This window comes from Procambarus clarkii, chromosome 91 (genome assembly GCF_040958095.1).
Source record: "Procambarus clarkii isolate CNS0578487 chromosome 91, FALCON_Pclarkii_2.0, whole genome shotgun sequence".
Taxonomy (NCBI): domain Eukaryota; kingdom Metazoa; phylum Arthropoda; class Malacostraca; order Decapoda; family Cambaridae; genus Procambarus; species Procambarus clarkii.
In genome coordinates, this window is record NC_091240.1 from 9776661 (window position 1) to 9794732 (window position 18072).

Sequence of the window (18072 nt, forward strand, 5' to 3'; positions counted from 1 at the left end):
TTTTGCACATCCTAGTCCATGGGTTAAGGTGCACATCTGTGGTTATCCACAACATTGGTTCGATCGTGCTGTCCTGCTCTAAAGATTATATCATTGATTTATCACATTGTGTACAATATCTTTATACATTTAATATTTTTTATGTTCGACATACAATACTGTGGTGTAAATACTTTCTAATGAAAGGATTCTAAATGGGAAATTGTAAACAACGCCACACCTTAGGGATGGCATGTGACTGAAAGCTTTATTGTACAGATTTTAATGGACAACAAGATCCACAGCATTCACCCTTTATTTGTGCACATGATAGGACATACATTTGTGCATAATTTGATGCAGAAATCCCATGGAAAAAGCACTGTTTGAATTTTTTAGTAATATTAATTTAAAATTATCAGTCTTGGAGGAATTCTGCATTATCTAGATGCCAAATTCATTGTACAGGTCACTGGCTAGATTAAAATCCCTATCTTGGACCAGGTTCCCATGTAGTACAAAATCCACTGAATTTATATTCAATATAGTATTGTATAGTAAATATTCTTTGCTTGAGCCAGTGAGCCCAACCACCATACTGATACATCTCAGCGTAATACTGTAATGGGAAGGAGAGATACTGTATACAGTATAGTAACGGGAGGAACACGCAGTCAACAAGGTAGTACCGATAAAATCCTGATATACCATATAATTCAACATGACAAATGCACTATTGAAAGGAGAAGATAATTATATATTATGGTAAAAGGTTTACTATGAAATACAAAAGTACATATTTAACAATAATACATATGGCCTGCATTAATATATATTTTATACACTAAGTATAGTACTGTATAAACTGTTATACATACTGTACTTACAACCTGTAACTATATTTTAGAAATTCTAAATTCTGATACAGTCAAAATAAGAAATTAAGGAATGATATGTTTCCTTTGTAACCATAAAACAGCAACTTTGCATAACTAAGCAAAATGGAAGAGGAGGCAGTCCTAAAAGAGGAATTAACAATTTACTGTAGAATCTGTCTTTATCCCCATGAACGCCCCTCTGATGGAGTAACCACAACTGAAACCTATTCAGGTAGCCCTATCTTAACATGCTCTTCTGATTTGTCCTCTTTCCTTTATGTCTAAGAATTATTAGCCAGCAGTAACTGGTTGGAGTTAATGTAATTTCATGATCAAAAAGATATTATGCAGTTGATGTCACCTCGAAGAAAACTATAAAATCAGTGCTAGTGACTGATAACTTTGCCTGTCATCCGATCAGGTGACAGCCTGGCTCTACTGAATGGACAGTACTGTACTGTACTCCAAAAGTCTCCCTTCCCCCATACTGACTGCCTACCATTCCACTCCCAATTCCCTTTCACTCTTCTATTTCTAACGTGGTGATCAAGTCTTCCTTTTATGTCTAATATGGAGGCTATCTACTGTACTAATGTGGTTGTCACTCGAGGATCAACTCGTATGGTACTTCATATTCCAGGATATTTCAAGCTTTGACCTTCATGCTATTGCCTTTTACACTGGCATGAATGACATGATAATGTTATGGGACAATACAAATTTGTCCATTTGTTAAAGAAAAAAAAAGACAAGAAACTTTTGGATGGGAAGTATAACACAAGAATTATATAGTGCAGGCTACACAAATTAAAAGATTAACAAACCAAGCCATTTTGTAACTCATGCACATCATCAAATGTTGGCACTGTTCCATATTGCACATCATAATACAAACCTGGCACCATTAGCTAGTTTATTAAAACTAAAATTGTCACTCATTCAGCAGTACAATTTTAATACAAGTATGGTGAGGCAATTATACATTTCCATTCAAACAAAAACAATCGATAATATAGAACTGTTTATATATTGGACCATGGAGGTGTCATTGGCTGTGGGTTTTGAAGGTAGGACATCACAACTGCAGAAATGGACAACCTGAAATGTTAATATAATTAGTAAATTATTTGTGACAAGCAAATAAAAGTATATTTGTTTAATTATGATAATTTACTTTGAAAATCAGAACTATTAGCCAGTAACAATGGGTTGGATTAATGTAATTTAAATTACATTCAATAACAAAAGACAATTATGCAAGTGTTGTCACCCTTAGGAAAATCATGAAGTCAATGCTATAGTGACTGACAAGTAAGCTCAGAAAACTACTGACAGGGCTCTCCCAAAAATAGCAAATCAGAGCAAGAGAGATTGTTGAAACACAGGGAATACAGAGGACATACTCAGCACACAAACACAATAAAGTACATAAATTATTGGGACCATTTGAAGCTCCCAAAATGTACTCTGGAAAGGAGACAAGAGAGGTATCATGTACTGTATACATGGACTGAACTCCAGGTCCAAAATTTGCACAGTATTATAACAGATGCTATACCGATGATGATACTTTTCAAAACGCTTGTGCTCTCTAGAGTGGAGTACTGCTGCACAATGACAGCCCCTTTCAAAGCTGGAGAAATTGCTGACCTGGAGAGTGTGCAGAGATCCTTTACTGCTAGAATCCACTCAGTAAAACATCTAAACTATTGGGACCGACTAAAGAGCCTAAATCTGTACTCCCTTGAGCGCAGGCGGGAGAGATACATAATAATTTACACGTGGAAAATATTAGAGGGGCTGGTCCCAAACCTGCACACAGAAATAACATCACATGAGACCAGAAGACATGGAAGGATGTGCAGAATACCCCCGTTGAAAAGCGGAGGTGCAACAAGTACTCCGAGAGAGAACTATCAACATCAGAGGCCCGAGACTGTTCAACACGCTTCCGCTACACATAAGGGGCATAACTGGCCGACCCCTCACAGTGTTCAAGAGAGAACTGGATAAGCACCTCCAAAGGATACCTGATCAACCAGGCTGTGACTCATACGTCAGGCTGCGAGCAGCCGCGTCCAACAGCCTGGTTGATCAGTTCAGCAACCAAGAGGCCTGGTCGACGACCGGGCCGCGGGGACGCTAAGCCCTGGAAGCACCTCAAGGTAACCTTAAGGTAAGGTAAGGTAGTGGAGCGAACAATATGGTAGGAAATGCAGAATAGCACAAGTGAAGAATAAAGGTGCCACAGGAACAATCATAGAACACTGTATGAATATCAAAGGACCACGGCTCCTTAATATCCTCACAGCAAATAAAATAAGTATGGCTGGAACAAAAGTATTTCTTCAAGAAAAAATTAGAGTTTCCTGCAAGAAGTGCTGGACTAACTAGATTGTAAGTGGGAATATGGCCCTGCAGGCCACTCCAAGCAACAGTCTACTGGACCAAGATCTTGCACGTCATGCCTGGCCCAGGCCAGGCTTGGAGAAAAGAAATCCCAGAACCCCCTTATCCAGGTACAAATCCAGATCCAGGTAATGAAATGCCCTTTTCAGGCATGTAGTCAATCGCTCACCTCCCAGTCCTGTTCTCTTCCTTATAGAATATTTGGGGGTTCCATTTGGCTCAACGAGCGGGGATGGCAGGCTAGCTGGGACTTTAGGTGACCTGACCCACCATATGATGGTGGTCAGGCACATCATGGTTCAACCTGTCCTCTTGAAAATGACGTCGCTTTTCGTTCGAATGCATGCTATATCCAAAAATGAACGTAATTTGAAATGAAATTGGCTCACGAAAGTGACATACTGTCGCGTTTTCTCTAAGTCCTCTGGCTTACTTGGAAAGGTTAGGAGAGGAAACTTTCATTTAACGTTTTTCATAGCTTTTGAAACTTGAGGACTATTTCCTGCCCTCCTAACCTACGAGAGGACCCTTAACTTACTGTTTTGAAACAAAATCCAAAATTTATTTTAATTTTTTTATTTTTAAATTACGTCCATTTTCGGCCATATGGGCAAATGACCAAATTCAGACGTAATTTGTAAGAGGACAGGTTGCACAGTTAGGGTATTTACCCCGTCGCAATGTTTATTTGCCTTAGTACACCAGGTTTTGGCCTTGTGTAAAGTAAAGTATATGTTAAAATGTGACATGCTATGAGGACAGGTTGTACCTTTATGGGTTTAGTAACATACAAATTTCAGAAGAAAACAAGATAAACCTTACATGAAGCTGCTGAGCATTTGTTTCGTATCGTCATTGACTCTCGAGTTGGCAAAGCTGATGCAGGAGCAGTATAGCGCAACCCAAGCACACCACTTCAACTGCAAGAAATAATGAGTTCACTATAGAGTATCATTTATAACTGTCTAAAATTTCTATAATCATAGTTTTAATAATACAGTATTTGGAGGATTAAAATTCATAAAGTGAGTAGAAATCACATTCCTCAATATAAGTATTATAAGATTAAAACCCTAAATAAGAAAATGATCCAAGATAAAGTCTGATATTATTTACTTAAAACATGTACTGTACTATATATGTGAAAATTAAGCATTGAATACTGTATAATTAAACATCTTTTTCTGGTAGGCCCTTGATTTACCCATCTTCCACCAGATGACAGCCCTGAGGTTACCTGAGGTTTCAATCAACTTGCCTAAAAGGTCAACACTTCAAAAACGAAGGGTGAACAGGAGCACTGTCCAGAGCGGACGATGCACTAGAACCCCTACCCCAACCAGGAACCAGGAGATATGGATCTACACATGGCCCAAAGCTGGATCCGAAGAACTCAACTGAAGCAGACTGAGGCTAAAATACTGCACTGCCAGCTATCAAAGATTGATCTACCTTCCCTTCCCGCCCAACCACTTGGGCTAGACAGTAGAGCGAAGGCCCATTTTTTTGCAAGCCGGTTTTCAATCCCCGGCTGTCCAAGTGGTTGGGCACAATTTCGTCCCCATGTCCCATCAAAAATCCTTATATTGATCCCTTCCAAATGCTATATAGTTATAATGATTTAGTGATTTCTCCTAATAATTCCCTTCCCTTCCCTTTCCCTCCAGAAAGTAGAAAGGGTGTAAAAAGAGAGGCAAACCGCAAGGAATACAACTAAGAAGATTCCTGATGATCTAGAACTGCACGCTGGAAAGCACGACAGGCCGCATATAGTGTAAATATGCAACCACATCCCACAGCAGCAGCTCAAACAACTAGAGCAATGCTATCAAGGCAATCTTTGAAGACAACACAAATGGTGAAACCAGCTGGGAAGAACCCTGCTCTAAACATAATTACACCTGATCAACCAGGCTGTGACTCATACGTCAGGCTGCGAGCAGCCGCATCCAACAGCCTGGTTGATCAGCCCGGCAACCAGGAGGCCTGGTCGACGACCGGGCCGCGGGGACGCTAAGCCCCGGAAGCACCTCAAGGTAACACTGAGAAGAGCTCCAGAGTTGCACAAAAATGGAGACCCTATGCCAAATGGATCTAAAATTTGTGGTCCAACATGATCTATTACAGTATGTACTTATCATTTTGACAATGGCATATGATAGAGCAATCATTGGCAAACAATTCCATTTAAAAATCATAATTACAGTATATGACAATTATTGGTGGTCCCAACATAACATAATGACCAGGATTTACACAAACTCAACCATTCTTGACATAAATCCCAGTAAATTGAGGGTACCGGTAGTATAGTCGAGTTCGTTCTTGACTCGCAATCTAGAATTCTGGGTTCAAATCCCAGGCAAGATAGAAATGGCGGGTGTGTATCCTATCACCTAATGTACCTGTTCACCTAGCAGGAAATAGGTACCCAAAAGTCAGTCAGCTTATTGTGCGGTTGCATACTGGGGAGGGTCAGTAATTAGACCCTAGGGATAAGGGGGAAAGGGTGGGGGGGAACCTGGATACAAACCTAACATGTACTGTATGTATAACCTGGCTGCCAGTCCTCCAACACAATGAATTATTATTATTAATAAATTATTCGCAAAAAATTCTTTTATGATGCGTCTTGATTATGGCATATGATACTGATCACGGATAATTTGGTATTAAAATTATAGATGTACACACACACAACTTTATTGAAACCAAACATTCAAAAGGAGAGAACTTTTTCACCAAGCTTGAGAGAGGAAATGAGGAAGGGATAGTCTCACACCCTCCCTCCCTCTTCCCCCATGCCCAGCATTCAGCCGACTGCTGTTGCTTTGTCACACTTTTGGCTCACTTCACGCTCATGCCATAAATTTTTCAGTAAAGTGAAAATGTATTTTGACTTAATTACAATCTTCGGCACAATAATTACCGAATAATGGACATCCATGTTAGTCACAAGGGTTGAGTTGACGGTTCTCCAACCTCCTATCAATTAAAAAAATAGAAAGTTCAGACCTATGTGACAGGTATTGAAGTATTATTAGTGTGACTCCAACTGTACACACAGAAGATGATGCAAGGCACCAACATGGCACACGAGTCAGAATCAGACATAACACACACTAAAATACCCAGCAACAGGCCTGGCCACGTGGACCGAGTCCCAAGCAGTACTGATGTAATGGCAACTCAAAAGGAGAAGCCCTGACTAGGACAACACCCAGAATCTTGAAAAATATTACTGGTGGGAATGGGTAATACAAACTAGCTACAAGGCAGAGAGTTGAGAAACTAAATCAGAATGAATGAACAGCTAAGGGCACACAAGATGGGTGCCTTAAACTGACAAGTGAAGCATGAATATAAACAATACAAAAAGCATGGCTCCCACAGAAAATGTTCCCATGAATGCCAACATCACTTACATACAATATACAGTAGTTCATAAAATATGAGTTGAAAACAAAAAAAACTGAGCAAGCTAGTGCCAGGATGAATAGGGATGATACCGTGGGCTTCAGAACAGACCCTATAATGCCAGAAACCCAAAACTTACTCTCATCATTAGACCACACATGCTGAAGATCATGCTAGTACCTGTACATTCATGTAGTCAGTAGTTGGATCTTCACCAGGGGCCCCTGGAGTCCCTTGTGCTGATGGTTTGTACCTGTCAATGGTCAAATTACATTATATTGCAGTTGGTATGTATAAAAATGTAATATTAATGTATTATTATTATTACTGTATCAGTAAGGTGTTATTGATCAAATAAGTAACATTAAAGCATGAGTGAGAAGGCAAATAAAATGAATTCAATAAACACAGGTTTTATAATTCTCTTTGCAAGAAGTGATTAGTTATGGAAAATCAGGAGGGAAGATGAGAGAACATATTACAAATACAAACAACAATGAAGTTCAATAATTACTGTACACAAACCCTCACAAAAGTAACATTATTTGAAAAAAAAAATACAGCACTGAATGTAATGAAACACCATTTTCTGGGTGAGCCCAGAGGCTCCCTGGAGCCTACAAGGCTCTCCACAGAAAAGATTTTGAAAAGTTTTTTACTTGTATCGTACTTAAGTATGATTTCCCATTGGGACAAAGCCAGTTAGGTTTATCAAGGTCCCCTCTAGGCCAACTACTAGTCTTTCCCAAGATGCAACCAACAATAGTTGCCCAACTCCTAGGTACTTATTTACCGCTAGGTGAACACAGGCATCGGGCAAAAGCAAACGTGCCAAACGTCCCTGTCCTGCGGCAGAAATCAATCCCGAACGTTTCAATTGCGAGTTGACTGTGTTGACCACTACACTACAGTATTTTGAGGTTATCTTGAGACGATTTCGGGGCTTAGCGTCCCCGTGGCCCAATCCTCGACCAGGCCTCCTTTTTGTTACACCCCCCCAGGAAGCAGCCAGTAGCAGCTGTCTAACTCTCAGGTACTTATTTACTGCTAGGTAACAGGGGCATCAGGGTGAAAGAAACTCTGCCCATTTGTTTCCACCTCCACTGGGGGTCAAACCCAGAACCTTAGGAATACAAATCCGGAGCGCTGTCCACTCAGCCGTTAGGCCCCCCCTGACACACAATATTATTCACTACAATGGGTTATTTGTACAAATGAATCGCCATTATCTGTACATTCTTGTAAAGCCACTAACATGCATAGCATTTTAGGCAAATCTTAAAGCTAACGCAAAATTTGCAGTGAATTTTAAATTATTGTACAAGGGAAACAGTTAATCTTAAGAGAACAAATCTACAAGGGGCCGTGACGAGGATTCGAACTTGCGTCCAAGAGCATCCCAGACGCTGCCTTAATCGACTGAGCTACGACATGGTATAAGAATTGCAACCAGAAATTCTTCTGAATTTACTTGGATCCTGCAGCCTCTCCGAGAGACAAACCAGGATTTTACACAACTCCCCCCCATGCACTCGAGCTATGTCAATAGGCCGTTCTACCTCTTCGCCCTTACTTCATTATACACAGAAATCACAATAGCGTGACATCTAAGCTAAGCTAATTGTTAAGCAAGAGGTAAGGTAGTAATAAGGGTGATGAGAAATTATGTTGATGGAGTGCATTTGTAGATAGTACAGCACTAGATGAGTAATTAGCACAATGTGGGATACTAAAGTGAAGACATTGGGTTAGGAAATTCCACACATTTGGTCTCTCTATGCATAGAGAATAGAGACCTGCATAGAGAATCTTAGAGATATTTCAGCAGTGATGTTCATGCAGAACATCACAAACATTCTTATTTCATACAATTCGGAAGTTTAAAATCTGAGTTAGTATTAAGGAACAGAGCTTTGCAAGTGTTTATAATGTGAAGAGAATGAAGAGTACGGATTAAATGTTTAGTATGTCCAGGGGTTTGAGCAAAGAGGCTGTATGTTGTCTGAAAACAGAATTTATTATAGTTGAGGGTATCACAGTGTAATCAACTCTCATACCAGGAACAGTTGAGGGCCACAGCACTAACAACACTTCAAACCAGACATGACTTAGCAGACCTCATTGAAATTTTAAAATACTGAACAATTTGGAGGATGTTGATCCAGATAATGTCTTATAAAAGCTCAACAAACCACAACATAGGACTGAAAACAAGAGATGCCTTTTACCCCCATACGGTTATAAACCCATGGAACTGCCTACCTGCCAAACATAATTGCCCAAACTCTTACATTTTAAAATCCAACTGGAAAAAAATAATCAAGGCAAATGAGGGGACTTTGGACAAGCTTTTCTGTTCTCGTCGAGGCCACTAATACGTTAGTGGCCCTCAGGTAAAGTCAGGTAAAAATCGGTTGCCTTCCCCCTTGACTCCCAATTGGGGATCCTGGGTTCAATTCCCAGTCAGGACAGATATGGCTGGGCACATTTCCTTTCACCTAATTCTTCTGTTCACCTAGCAGTAAACAGGTACTCGGAAATTAAACAACTGTTGTGGGTAGGATGATATAAATACTGTACTTTGTAAAGAAAACCAGATACAGTACTGTAATAAAATATATTTAAATTAAGATTATAGAGCATTTTAAAATCTGGTTATGTGGTCGCTGATGGAGAGTTTCCATAAATACGTAACTAACATGAAACTGGCCGCTAATAGTTTCATGTCAATGGCTGCTTCGGCCAGCTGCATTTAGTTCAATAAACATTTCTGTATATTACCTGTTGATGGTTTTAACAGTTCTTCACACACAGCCTGGCCTTTATACGGGTCATGAAAGGTCTACCAGAACCTAGTGAGTTACTTGAAACACCTAACATTTTTATGCAAACTTTGTACAAAATTATTAATTACTACTATACACTGATAACACAACTGTTGTTTTCCAATAGTTGTGTTAGTCCTACATTGCTTTTTTATCACTAGTAAAACGGTCTGTAATAATGTGTCACCCTGTACACATGACTGTTCACCAATGGATTGGAAAATTTACCTAACCTTACCCAGGCTAACTCAAACCAACCAAGCCTAACACAGCCTAATCTTGGCTAATACATCCTAACGTATCAAACTTTATGGATGGTACTTTTTGGACATGAAATAATTCGACGATGCTCGTTTTCCCGTTTGTTAAAACCGTATACACTATACTGTTATGGTAGGATGTATTAGCTTAGGTTAAGCTGTACTGGACTCCATTGGTTTGGGTTAGGTTGAGTCTTGGTTTGGTTAGTTTAGGTTGGGTTGAGCTAGGTTATCTTGAGATGATTTCGGGGCTTAGCGTCCCCGCGGCCCGGTCCTCGATCAGGCCTCCTTTTTTGTTACACCCCCACCAGGAAGCAGCCCGTAGCAACTGTCTAACTCCCAGGTACCTATTTACTGCTAGGTAACAGGGGCATCAGGATGAAAAACATTTTGCCCATTTGTCTCTGCCTTCACCGGGGATCGAACCCGGAAACCCTAGGTTAGATAGGTTTTAACATTTGTTTGCGAGTCATCGTGTATGTGGTATGACTTGTATCTGATTTAATATGGTCTTATCTGTCAAAACTAAAAATTAAGTAAAAATCTTATATACCTTCTTGTATATAAATAAATAAATGAGCTTTGTTTAACCCTCGCCATTTCTTTTCAAACTCCAAACAAAATGGGAGTAAAAAATCATTTCAACAAGGCTAGTTTTCTGATAAAAATGTACTACTAAGTTAGACTTGGTTATGTTATATGGATTAGGTTGTTTTATCATTAATCATTATCGTTTTAAGTCTGCTAACTAAGCATCTTGTATACGTAATAACCTATACCCCCTACAGCAAAAATACCGAACTATAATACCCTAAATCCCACCCATATAGGTGTACAGACAAGTAATTCTTTAAACATCACACCAAAGCATTGTACAGAGACAAGAAAACCCATGCCTATATAAGAACGAATTGTTCATATTGTAGAGGTGACCCACGTGTTACAACAATAGTACAGTAATATTTCACCTGGAACTGTCGTCGTAGGGAGAGGTAGGGCTGGTAGGGCAGGTGGAGCAAGTCTAGGCTCCTCAGGAAGGGTAGGACAGAGGGAGTCAATGCCTCTTTAGGGGTCCTATGGGTACATATCCTAAGTGCCAGTGGTGCCGGGCAGGCGTCGTCCGCGCTGGGTCACATGCAGTTCAAATCTGGCCCACTCAGCCTGCACGGGTAGGCTGTGCGCCGTCGCTGTCCACCAATCAGGGCACAGCCCTGCCTATACTGTAAAATGTCTCCTTTGGCGGGCACTTTGAATGTGGTTCCCTCTACACTCCTCCCGTCCCTATAGAACAATGGGTATATTGGAGGGAAAATGTTTCACTATATATAACATGTCTTTTTGTAAAAAGTCTGGTTTCATGAATGGGTCCTATTACAATTATTACCCGTATTATCTTTGCACTGTACACGAACATTACAATTATTACCCGTATTATCTTTGCACTATACACGAACATTACAATTATTACCCGTATTATCTTTGCACTATACACGAACTGTTTCAACATTGCATACACTACACTATTCTCTTTCCTTTTTTCTTTTTTTTCTTTTTCTTTTCAGCTTCACTCTTAGGAATTTACTCTGTCCTAACAATATTCCTTGCACCGAAGCGCTGCTCCTTGAATGTGAGTCCTTTGACAGAGCAACCCTCTTCCCACATCTCACCCCCCAGGATCCCAAGGGAAAGCAATTGGATCTATGCCTTCCAAGAACTGACCAAATGCTAGTTCATTCTTTATTTTCTTCTGAGCCCTCCTTTCCACATTGTGTCTTAACGGGCCCCACTTCCTGTGAGAATTTTGCTTCGCTTCCTGATCCAGACCTGTCTGTTCAGTAGTGGCATGGTCCCGAATTGCCACTTTTGTCCTGCATTGGATTCCTGAAGGAGCCTCACTTGACGAGTTCTCACTTAGCATAACCAAACTCTGCTGGTTGTACGTGTCTGATGTGCTAGTGTCCCTGTCCCCCCTGTCAGTGTGAGCCGAGATGTCTTCCACACCTCTAGACAATATCTGGTCAGCATCTTGCTCCGATGCCCCTCCTTGGCCTGTTATGCACTGGGTCGGATTTAGGCCGAATGAGCCGACCCGGCAGCGTTTAAAGACGAATTTTGGTCCTTAAATGAAACACGTGGCCTGTTGCCCGAGGTGTCCCCGTGCTGGCAGACTGCTTCCTCATCCCTTTCGGATTCCTTACAGTCCCGAGCAAAATGACCCTCTTTCCCACACCTGTAGCACTGAACAGGTCGCCTAGGGGATGGGCTACGGCGATGCTGTGGTGACATAAGAGCAACTGTAAGGTGCCTCAAACTCTCACACACCTGGTCCAATCTCCCGTTGGTCTCTGAGATACCTGCTACCAAGGTGTCCAACTTCGCCTCCACGCCCCTGGAAGATAAAGGATGCGAGCCCGCACTCGATGGTCGGCAAGTGTTGATTCCAAAACCTGAAGAACTGGTAGCCGGTGACGTGCCTGGGGAGCTGGGAAGGGCGAGTGTCGAGCGCCGAGAAGCGTCATTACTCCTGGGTGGCCGCTCATACTGGGAGTACCTTCCCACTGCATTCACTCGCACTGCTGGACCTTGGGGCACTCGGTGATGGGAGTCGTATCCTTTGGAACCCGAGGAACCGTGGATCGCTATGGCATTGTGCTGGAAGGTTTGGGCCCGATCAATAGCCTCCTCCATGGAGGAGTTCCTCGCATTGGAAATGTATCCTGCCAGACTCTTATCCTGTAATCCCTGGCCAAATCTCATTACTGCGATTTGTTCCACTTCCCATCGTGGCACATGTTTGTAGGCCCGATGAGCCAAGTGATGGGCCCTATCTGCCCAATCAGCGATATACTCTTCTGGGCCTGGTTAAACTTCATCATGGCTACATCCAGAACTTCCCTATCGCCAAATCGCTTGATCATCTTATGCATCATGCGATTATAATCGATCGACGGTTCTCTGTCCAGTAAGTGATTGTAAAAATCACTTGCCTTACCCTTGAGGCACCACCCTAACTGTGTCAATAACGTAGGCCCGCTCCAGTCCTTTTCCGAGGCATAAGACGTAAAACGGCGGTAGAAGGTGGCCCAATCTGACTTCCCGTCATAATCCAACGCCCGAGGTGGTGTGCGGAAGGTCTCTTTCTGCTGGCGATAACCTGTCCGCCTGCTGCGGGATAGAGAGGCATCCGAATCGGAAGTCCGAGAGCTGTGTGACGAGTGTCGAGCTGTCCGTCTCCTTGATCGAGTCGATCGATGGTGGGAGGGGCTCCCCTGCCGAGTACCTTGCCGGCCACTAGCCCTGGAGTAAGCTGGTGACTGAGGTCGGCGTCCACGTTGTCTGCCGCTGGCGGCACCCCTAGAGGAACGGCGGGTACCCGTTTCGCTGGACGAGGACGATGAACGACTTCCTGCCCCCTGACCTGAGGGCCCGGGGCCCTGTTGGGACGGGTCCGCCTCAAACGATATAGCAGCCATCAAATCGGGTGTGGCCCGAAGGCGGTTGATATCATAAATGTTGTCCTCCGTGATCACGTGGCGATGCCGAAACTTGATAATGCGAGCGGCCAATGTATCTCCTACACCCGGTAGCAGCTGCAGCTCAGCAGCCGAAGCAGAGTTTATCTTGATTAGAGCCATTGTGCTGGTGTCAAAAACTAAAGCTCAAATATATCGTGCCATGCCTGGTAATAGGCCTTAGATCTGGGGCCAGGCACCTCACATGTATATCACACCAAACAAAACAACAAACAACAAAAAAAAACACAGACACCAATGGCCACACTTAAGGTTCCAATGTTCAGAGATAGAGATAAATGTTCCACAAGGAAAAATAAGCACTGCACAATCAATAATGTAAATGATGGGGCCAGGTGGGTTTCAAGCAACATAAAACACTGCACACTTAATTGGTACCTAAATCACTTGAGGCTTAGACAAAAACTGGGCACTTACTGCACTTGCAAAACTGGAAAATCTGATATGGCAGGCACTTTGAGGAACTTTAACAAGCAATGTGCCTGATTTTCATAAGCACTGGGCTGAGGGTTCTCAAAAACACTTTTTTCATGTGAACGTGTGGAACTGTGTGCAGGGCGGATCACCATCCCCCTTAAATCTGGTATGAATACAAACTCACAGGCTTACTTAATGTATCTGTTCCCCTTGAGCCGTTACTTCTGTAGAAAGCCTAGAACAGGTTACGTCTAGCTAACAGTAGAAATGAGAAAGTAACAGACCTGTAGCAAGCACCCTGCAGAGCTGGGACCGGCGTCGCTGTAGTAAACACACTGGAGACGGATGCGCTCGGGAACGACAGCCTGAAATCCTCCGCGAGCGGATTCGTAAACAATACAGGTCGGGTATGCTCATGAACGGTGGCCCGTATGCCGTGTGAATGGTGGTACTCGTCTCCCCTTCTTCAAAGAACTTGGGGACCGCGGGAATCGGTGCTTGGGAGACAAGACAATAAAATGCAACAAATCTGGGGAAATAATCCGTATAAAACACTGATAACTGGAACTTATGGAGAATCTTGGGGGATTGCACGAGATGTGGAATAAAACATATGCACAAAAAAAAAAAAAACGGGTTGAAATATCTTGGGCACCGCTATTGAACAACAAACCGAAGAACATCTATGGTGCAACCAAAGCCAGTAATTCGAGACTGGAAACGTTGAACACTATCTAAGACGTCTTGACTGAAGTCGGCAGAACGATGATGCAGATATCTTGGCGAGGTCCTCTTGATCACCGCGTGGGAACGTTTACTCACTGCGCCAATGTAGAGGTGACCCACGTGTTACAACAATAGTACAGTAATATTTCACCTGGAACTGTCGTCGTAGGGAGAGGTAGGGCTGGTAGGGCAGGTGGAGCAAGTCTAGGCTCTTCAGGAAGGGCAGGACAGAGGGAGTCAATGCCTCTTTAGGGGTCCTATGGGCACATATCCTAAGTGCCAGTGGTGCCGGGCAGGCGTCGTCCGCGCTGGGTCACATGCAGTTCAAATCTGGCCCACTCAGCCTGCGCGGGTAGGCTGTGCGCCGTCGCCGTCCACCAATCAGGGCACAGCCCTGCCTATACTGTAAAATGTCTCCTTTGGCGGGCACTTTGAATGTGGTTCCCTCTACACTATGATGACCTACTAACTTCCTCCCCCCCACACACACAGATCCTCATCATTACACAATAATAACATCTTGCACTACAATATCCCCCCTACATTCACTTACCTAACAATCTTATCCACTCTCCATGGGTCAGAGCTGTTGTTTGACGTCTGCATTTTGAGTGGGAATGTTGCTGGCGAGCTGCTCCTGTATGTCGTCTGCTGGTCCCCAACAGTGCTGGTGGAGGCCGAGGGTTCCGGGCCACGGGGACCTCGGTTGCCAGATCCAAACTGCGGTAAGTACCGAATTTGTAATAAGAGTAATATATATATATATATTATATATATTGTTAAATATGACCGAAAAGGTAAGATTAATAATTCTACCACGAATTTTCTCAATATTTCTTATGTTTCTTTTTTACTGTGGATGGTAATTGAAAAATCAATTCTCCAAAATTCATTTTTATTTCTAGTCTGACGCGAGGATTGAACGCGTTTCGTAATAACTTGTTACATTTTCAGAGACTTTAGTTTATACACACACAACTCTAACCTGAGAACACTAAACAGAGTTTTACTTATGCTAACATTAAACAGCTTGTCTAATATACTCGCATTTGGGTGAGGTGATGTGTTGCAACAGTTTTGGAAGAGGTGAACAAACTTTTGACCAACGCAGAACACGGAACAATGGGTATAAATTGGATAAATGAGAGGGAAGAATGGAAGAAACTGCAAAGGGCCTATTGACCCATACTTCCTCTTGATGCTTCTATATTGGTACGGAGTCTTGAAGTGGGTAGAATATAGTTGTGCATCAATTGGCTGTTGATTGCTGGTGTTGACTTCTTGATGTGTAGTGCCTCACAGATGTCAAGCTGCCTGCTATCGCTGTATCTATCGATGATTTCTGTGTTGTTTGTTAAGACTTCTCTGGTGATGGCCTGGTTGTGGGAAGAGATATGTTTCTTAATGGAGCCCTGTTGCTTATGCATTGTTAATCGCCTGGAAAGAGATGTTGTTGTCTTGCCTATATACTGAGTTCTTTGAGGCTTACAGTCCCCAAGTGGGCATTCGAAGGTATAGACGACGTTAGTCTCCTTTAAGGCGTTCTGCTTTGTGTCAGGAGAGTTTTTCATGAGTAGGTTGGCTGTTTTTTTGGTTTTATAGTAAATTGTCAATTGTATCTTCTGATTTTTGTCTGTAGGGATAACGTTCCTATTAACAATATCTTTCAGGACCCTTTCCTCCGTTTTATGAGCTGTGGAAAAGAAGTTCCTGTAAAATAGTCTAATAGGGGGTACAGGTGTTGTGTTAGTTGACTCTTCAGAGGTTGCATGGTGTTTCACTTTCCTTTTTATGATGTCTTCAAGGAAACCATTGGAGAAGCCGTTGTTGACTAGGACCTGCCTTACCCTACAGAGTTCTTCATCGACTTGCTTCCATCCTGAGCTGTGGCTTAGAGCACGGTCGACATAAGCGTAGACAACATTCCACTTGTACTTGTCTGGGCAGCCAACCCTATGCCCTACCAAGAACCCACCCGAAGCCGGACAGACACCCACCTGGAGCCCGAACAGTCATCCACCCGGAGCCCGCCAGCTGAGTGAACCGGGGCCCGCCAGTTGAATGAACTGGAACCCATCAGTTGAGTACCTGGAGCCTGCCCCGAGCCCGACCAAGAACCCACCCAGAGCCCTACCGAGAACCCACCCCGATCCCTACAGAGAACCCACCCCAAGCCCTACAGAGAACCCACCCTGAGCCCGACCAAGAACCTACCCAGAGCCCTACAGAGGTACCCCAAGCCCGAGAGCCCACCCCGAGCTTGACAACCAAGAGCCAACCCTAAGCCCTACCAAGAACCCACCCCCAAGCCCTACCAAGAACCCAGCCCCAAGACCTACCAAGAACCCAGCCCCAAGACCTACCAAGAACCCACCCCCAAGCCCTACCAAGAACCCACCCGAAGCCGGACAGACACCCACCTGGAGCCCGAACAGTCAAACACCCAGAGCCCGCCAGTTTAGTAAACCGGAGCCCGCCAGTTGAGTGAACCGGAGCCCGCCAGTTGAGTGAACTGGAACCCGTCAGTTGAGTACCTGGAGCCCGCCCCGAGCCCTACCGAGAACCCATCCCGATCCCTACAGAGAACCCACCCCGAGCCCGACCAAGAACCTACCCCGAGCCCTACAAAGGTTCCCCAAGCCCGAGAGCCCATCCCAAACCCGAAAGAGCCCACCCCGAGCCTGACCGGGAGTCAACCCTAAGCCCAACCAAGACCCCACCCCCAAGCCCTACCAAGACCCCACCCCCAAGCCCTACCAAAACCCCACCCCCAAGCCCTACCAAGACCCCACCCCCAAGCCCTACCAAGACCCCACCCCCAAGCCCTACCAAGACCCCACCCCCAAGCCCTACCGAGAACCCACCCCCCAAGCCCTACCAAGACCCCACCCCCAAGCCCTACCAAGACCCCACCCCCAAGCCCTACCAAGACCCCACCCCCAAGCCCTACCAAGACCCCACCCCCAAGCCCTACCAAGAACCCCCCCAAGCCCTACCAAGACCCCACCCCCAAGCCCTACCAAGACCCCACCCCCAAGCCCTACCAAGACCCCACCCCCAAGCCCTACCAAGACCCCACCCCCAAGCCCTATCAAGAACCCACCCCCAAGCCCTACCAAGAACCCACCTGAAGCTGGACAGACACCCACCTGGAGCCCGAACAGTCACCCACCCGGAGCCCGACCAGTCAAACACCCGGAGCCCGCCAGTTTAGTAAACCGGAGCCCGCCAGTTGAGTGAACCGGAGCCCGCCAGTTGAGTGAACTGGAACCCGTCAGTTGAGTACCTGGAGCCCGCCCCAAGCCCTACCGAGAACCCACCCTGAGCCCGACCAAGAACCTACCCCAAGCCCTACAGAGGTTCCCCAAGCCCGAGAGCCTATCCCGATCCCGAAAGAGCCCACCCCGAGCCCTACCGAGAACCCACCCCCAATCCCTACCGAGAACCCACCCCCCCAAGCCCTACCGAGAACCCACCCCCCCAAGCCCTACTGAGAACCAAACCCCCCAAGCCCTACCGAGAACCCCCCCCCCCAAGCCCTACCGAGAACCCCCCCCAAGCCCTACCGATAACCCACCCCCCCAAGCCCTACCGAGAACCCACCCCCCAAGCCCTACCGAGAACCCAC

At 44.5% G+C, this 18072-nt stretch overlaps 1 protein-coding gene across 11 annotated transcripts in view; it reads right to left on the reverse strand.

The window, feature by feature from the left end:
* Positions 1-217: 217 nt before the first annotated feature.
* Positions 218-18072, reverse strand: part of LOC138359479 (PAT complex subunit Asterix-like) — a 28514-nt gene continuing 10659 nt past the window's right edge. The window contains exons 1-5 of one of the 11 annotated variants that reach the window (XR_011225951.1): positions 14003-14139; positions 10737-11168; positions 6864-6936; positions 4089-4186; positions 218-1955 (exon numbers count right to left, since the gene is read on the reverse strand). Coding sequence is in view for 1 of the 11 variants with exons in the window: in XM_069318736.1 (XP_069174837.1) it covers positions 1880-1955; positions 4089-4186; positions 6864-6936; positions 14998-15050 (300 nt within the window). In the remaining 10 variants the exon portion in view is untranslated. Of the gene's footprint in view, positions 1956-4088; positions 4187-6822; positions 6937-10736; positions 11169-14002; positions 14140-14997; positions 15165-18072 lie in introns of those variants that run through there. The other 10 variants (XR_011225945.1, XR_011225950.1, XR_011225944.1 and 7 more) reach the window with 10 other exon arrangements.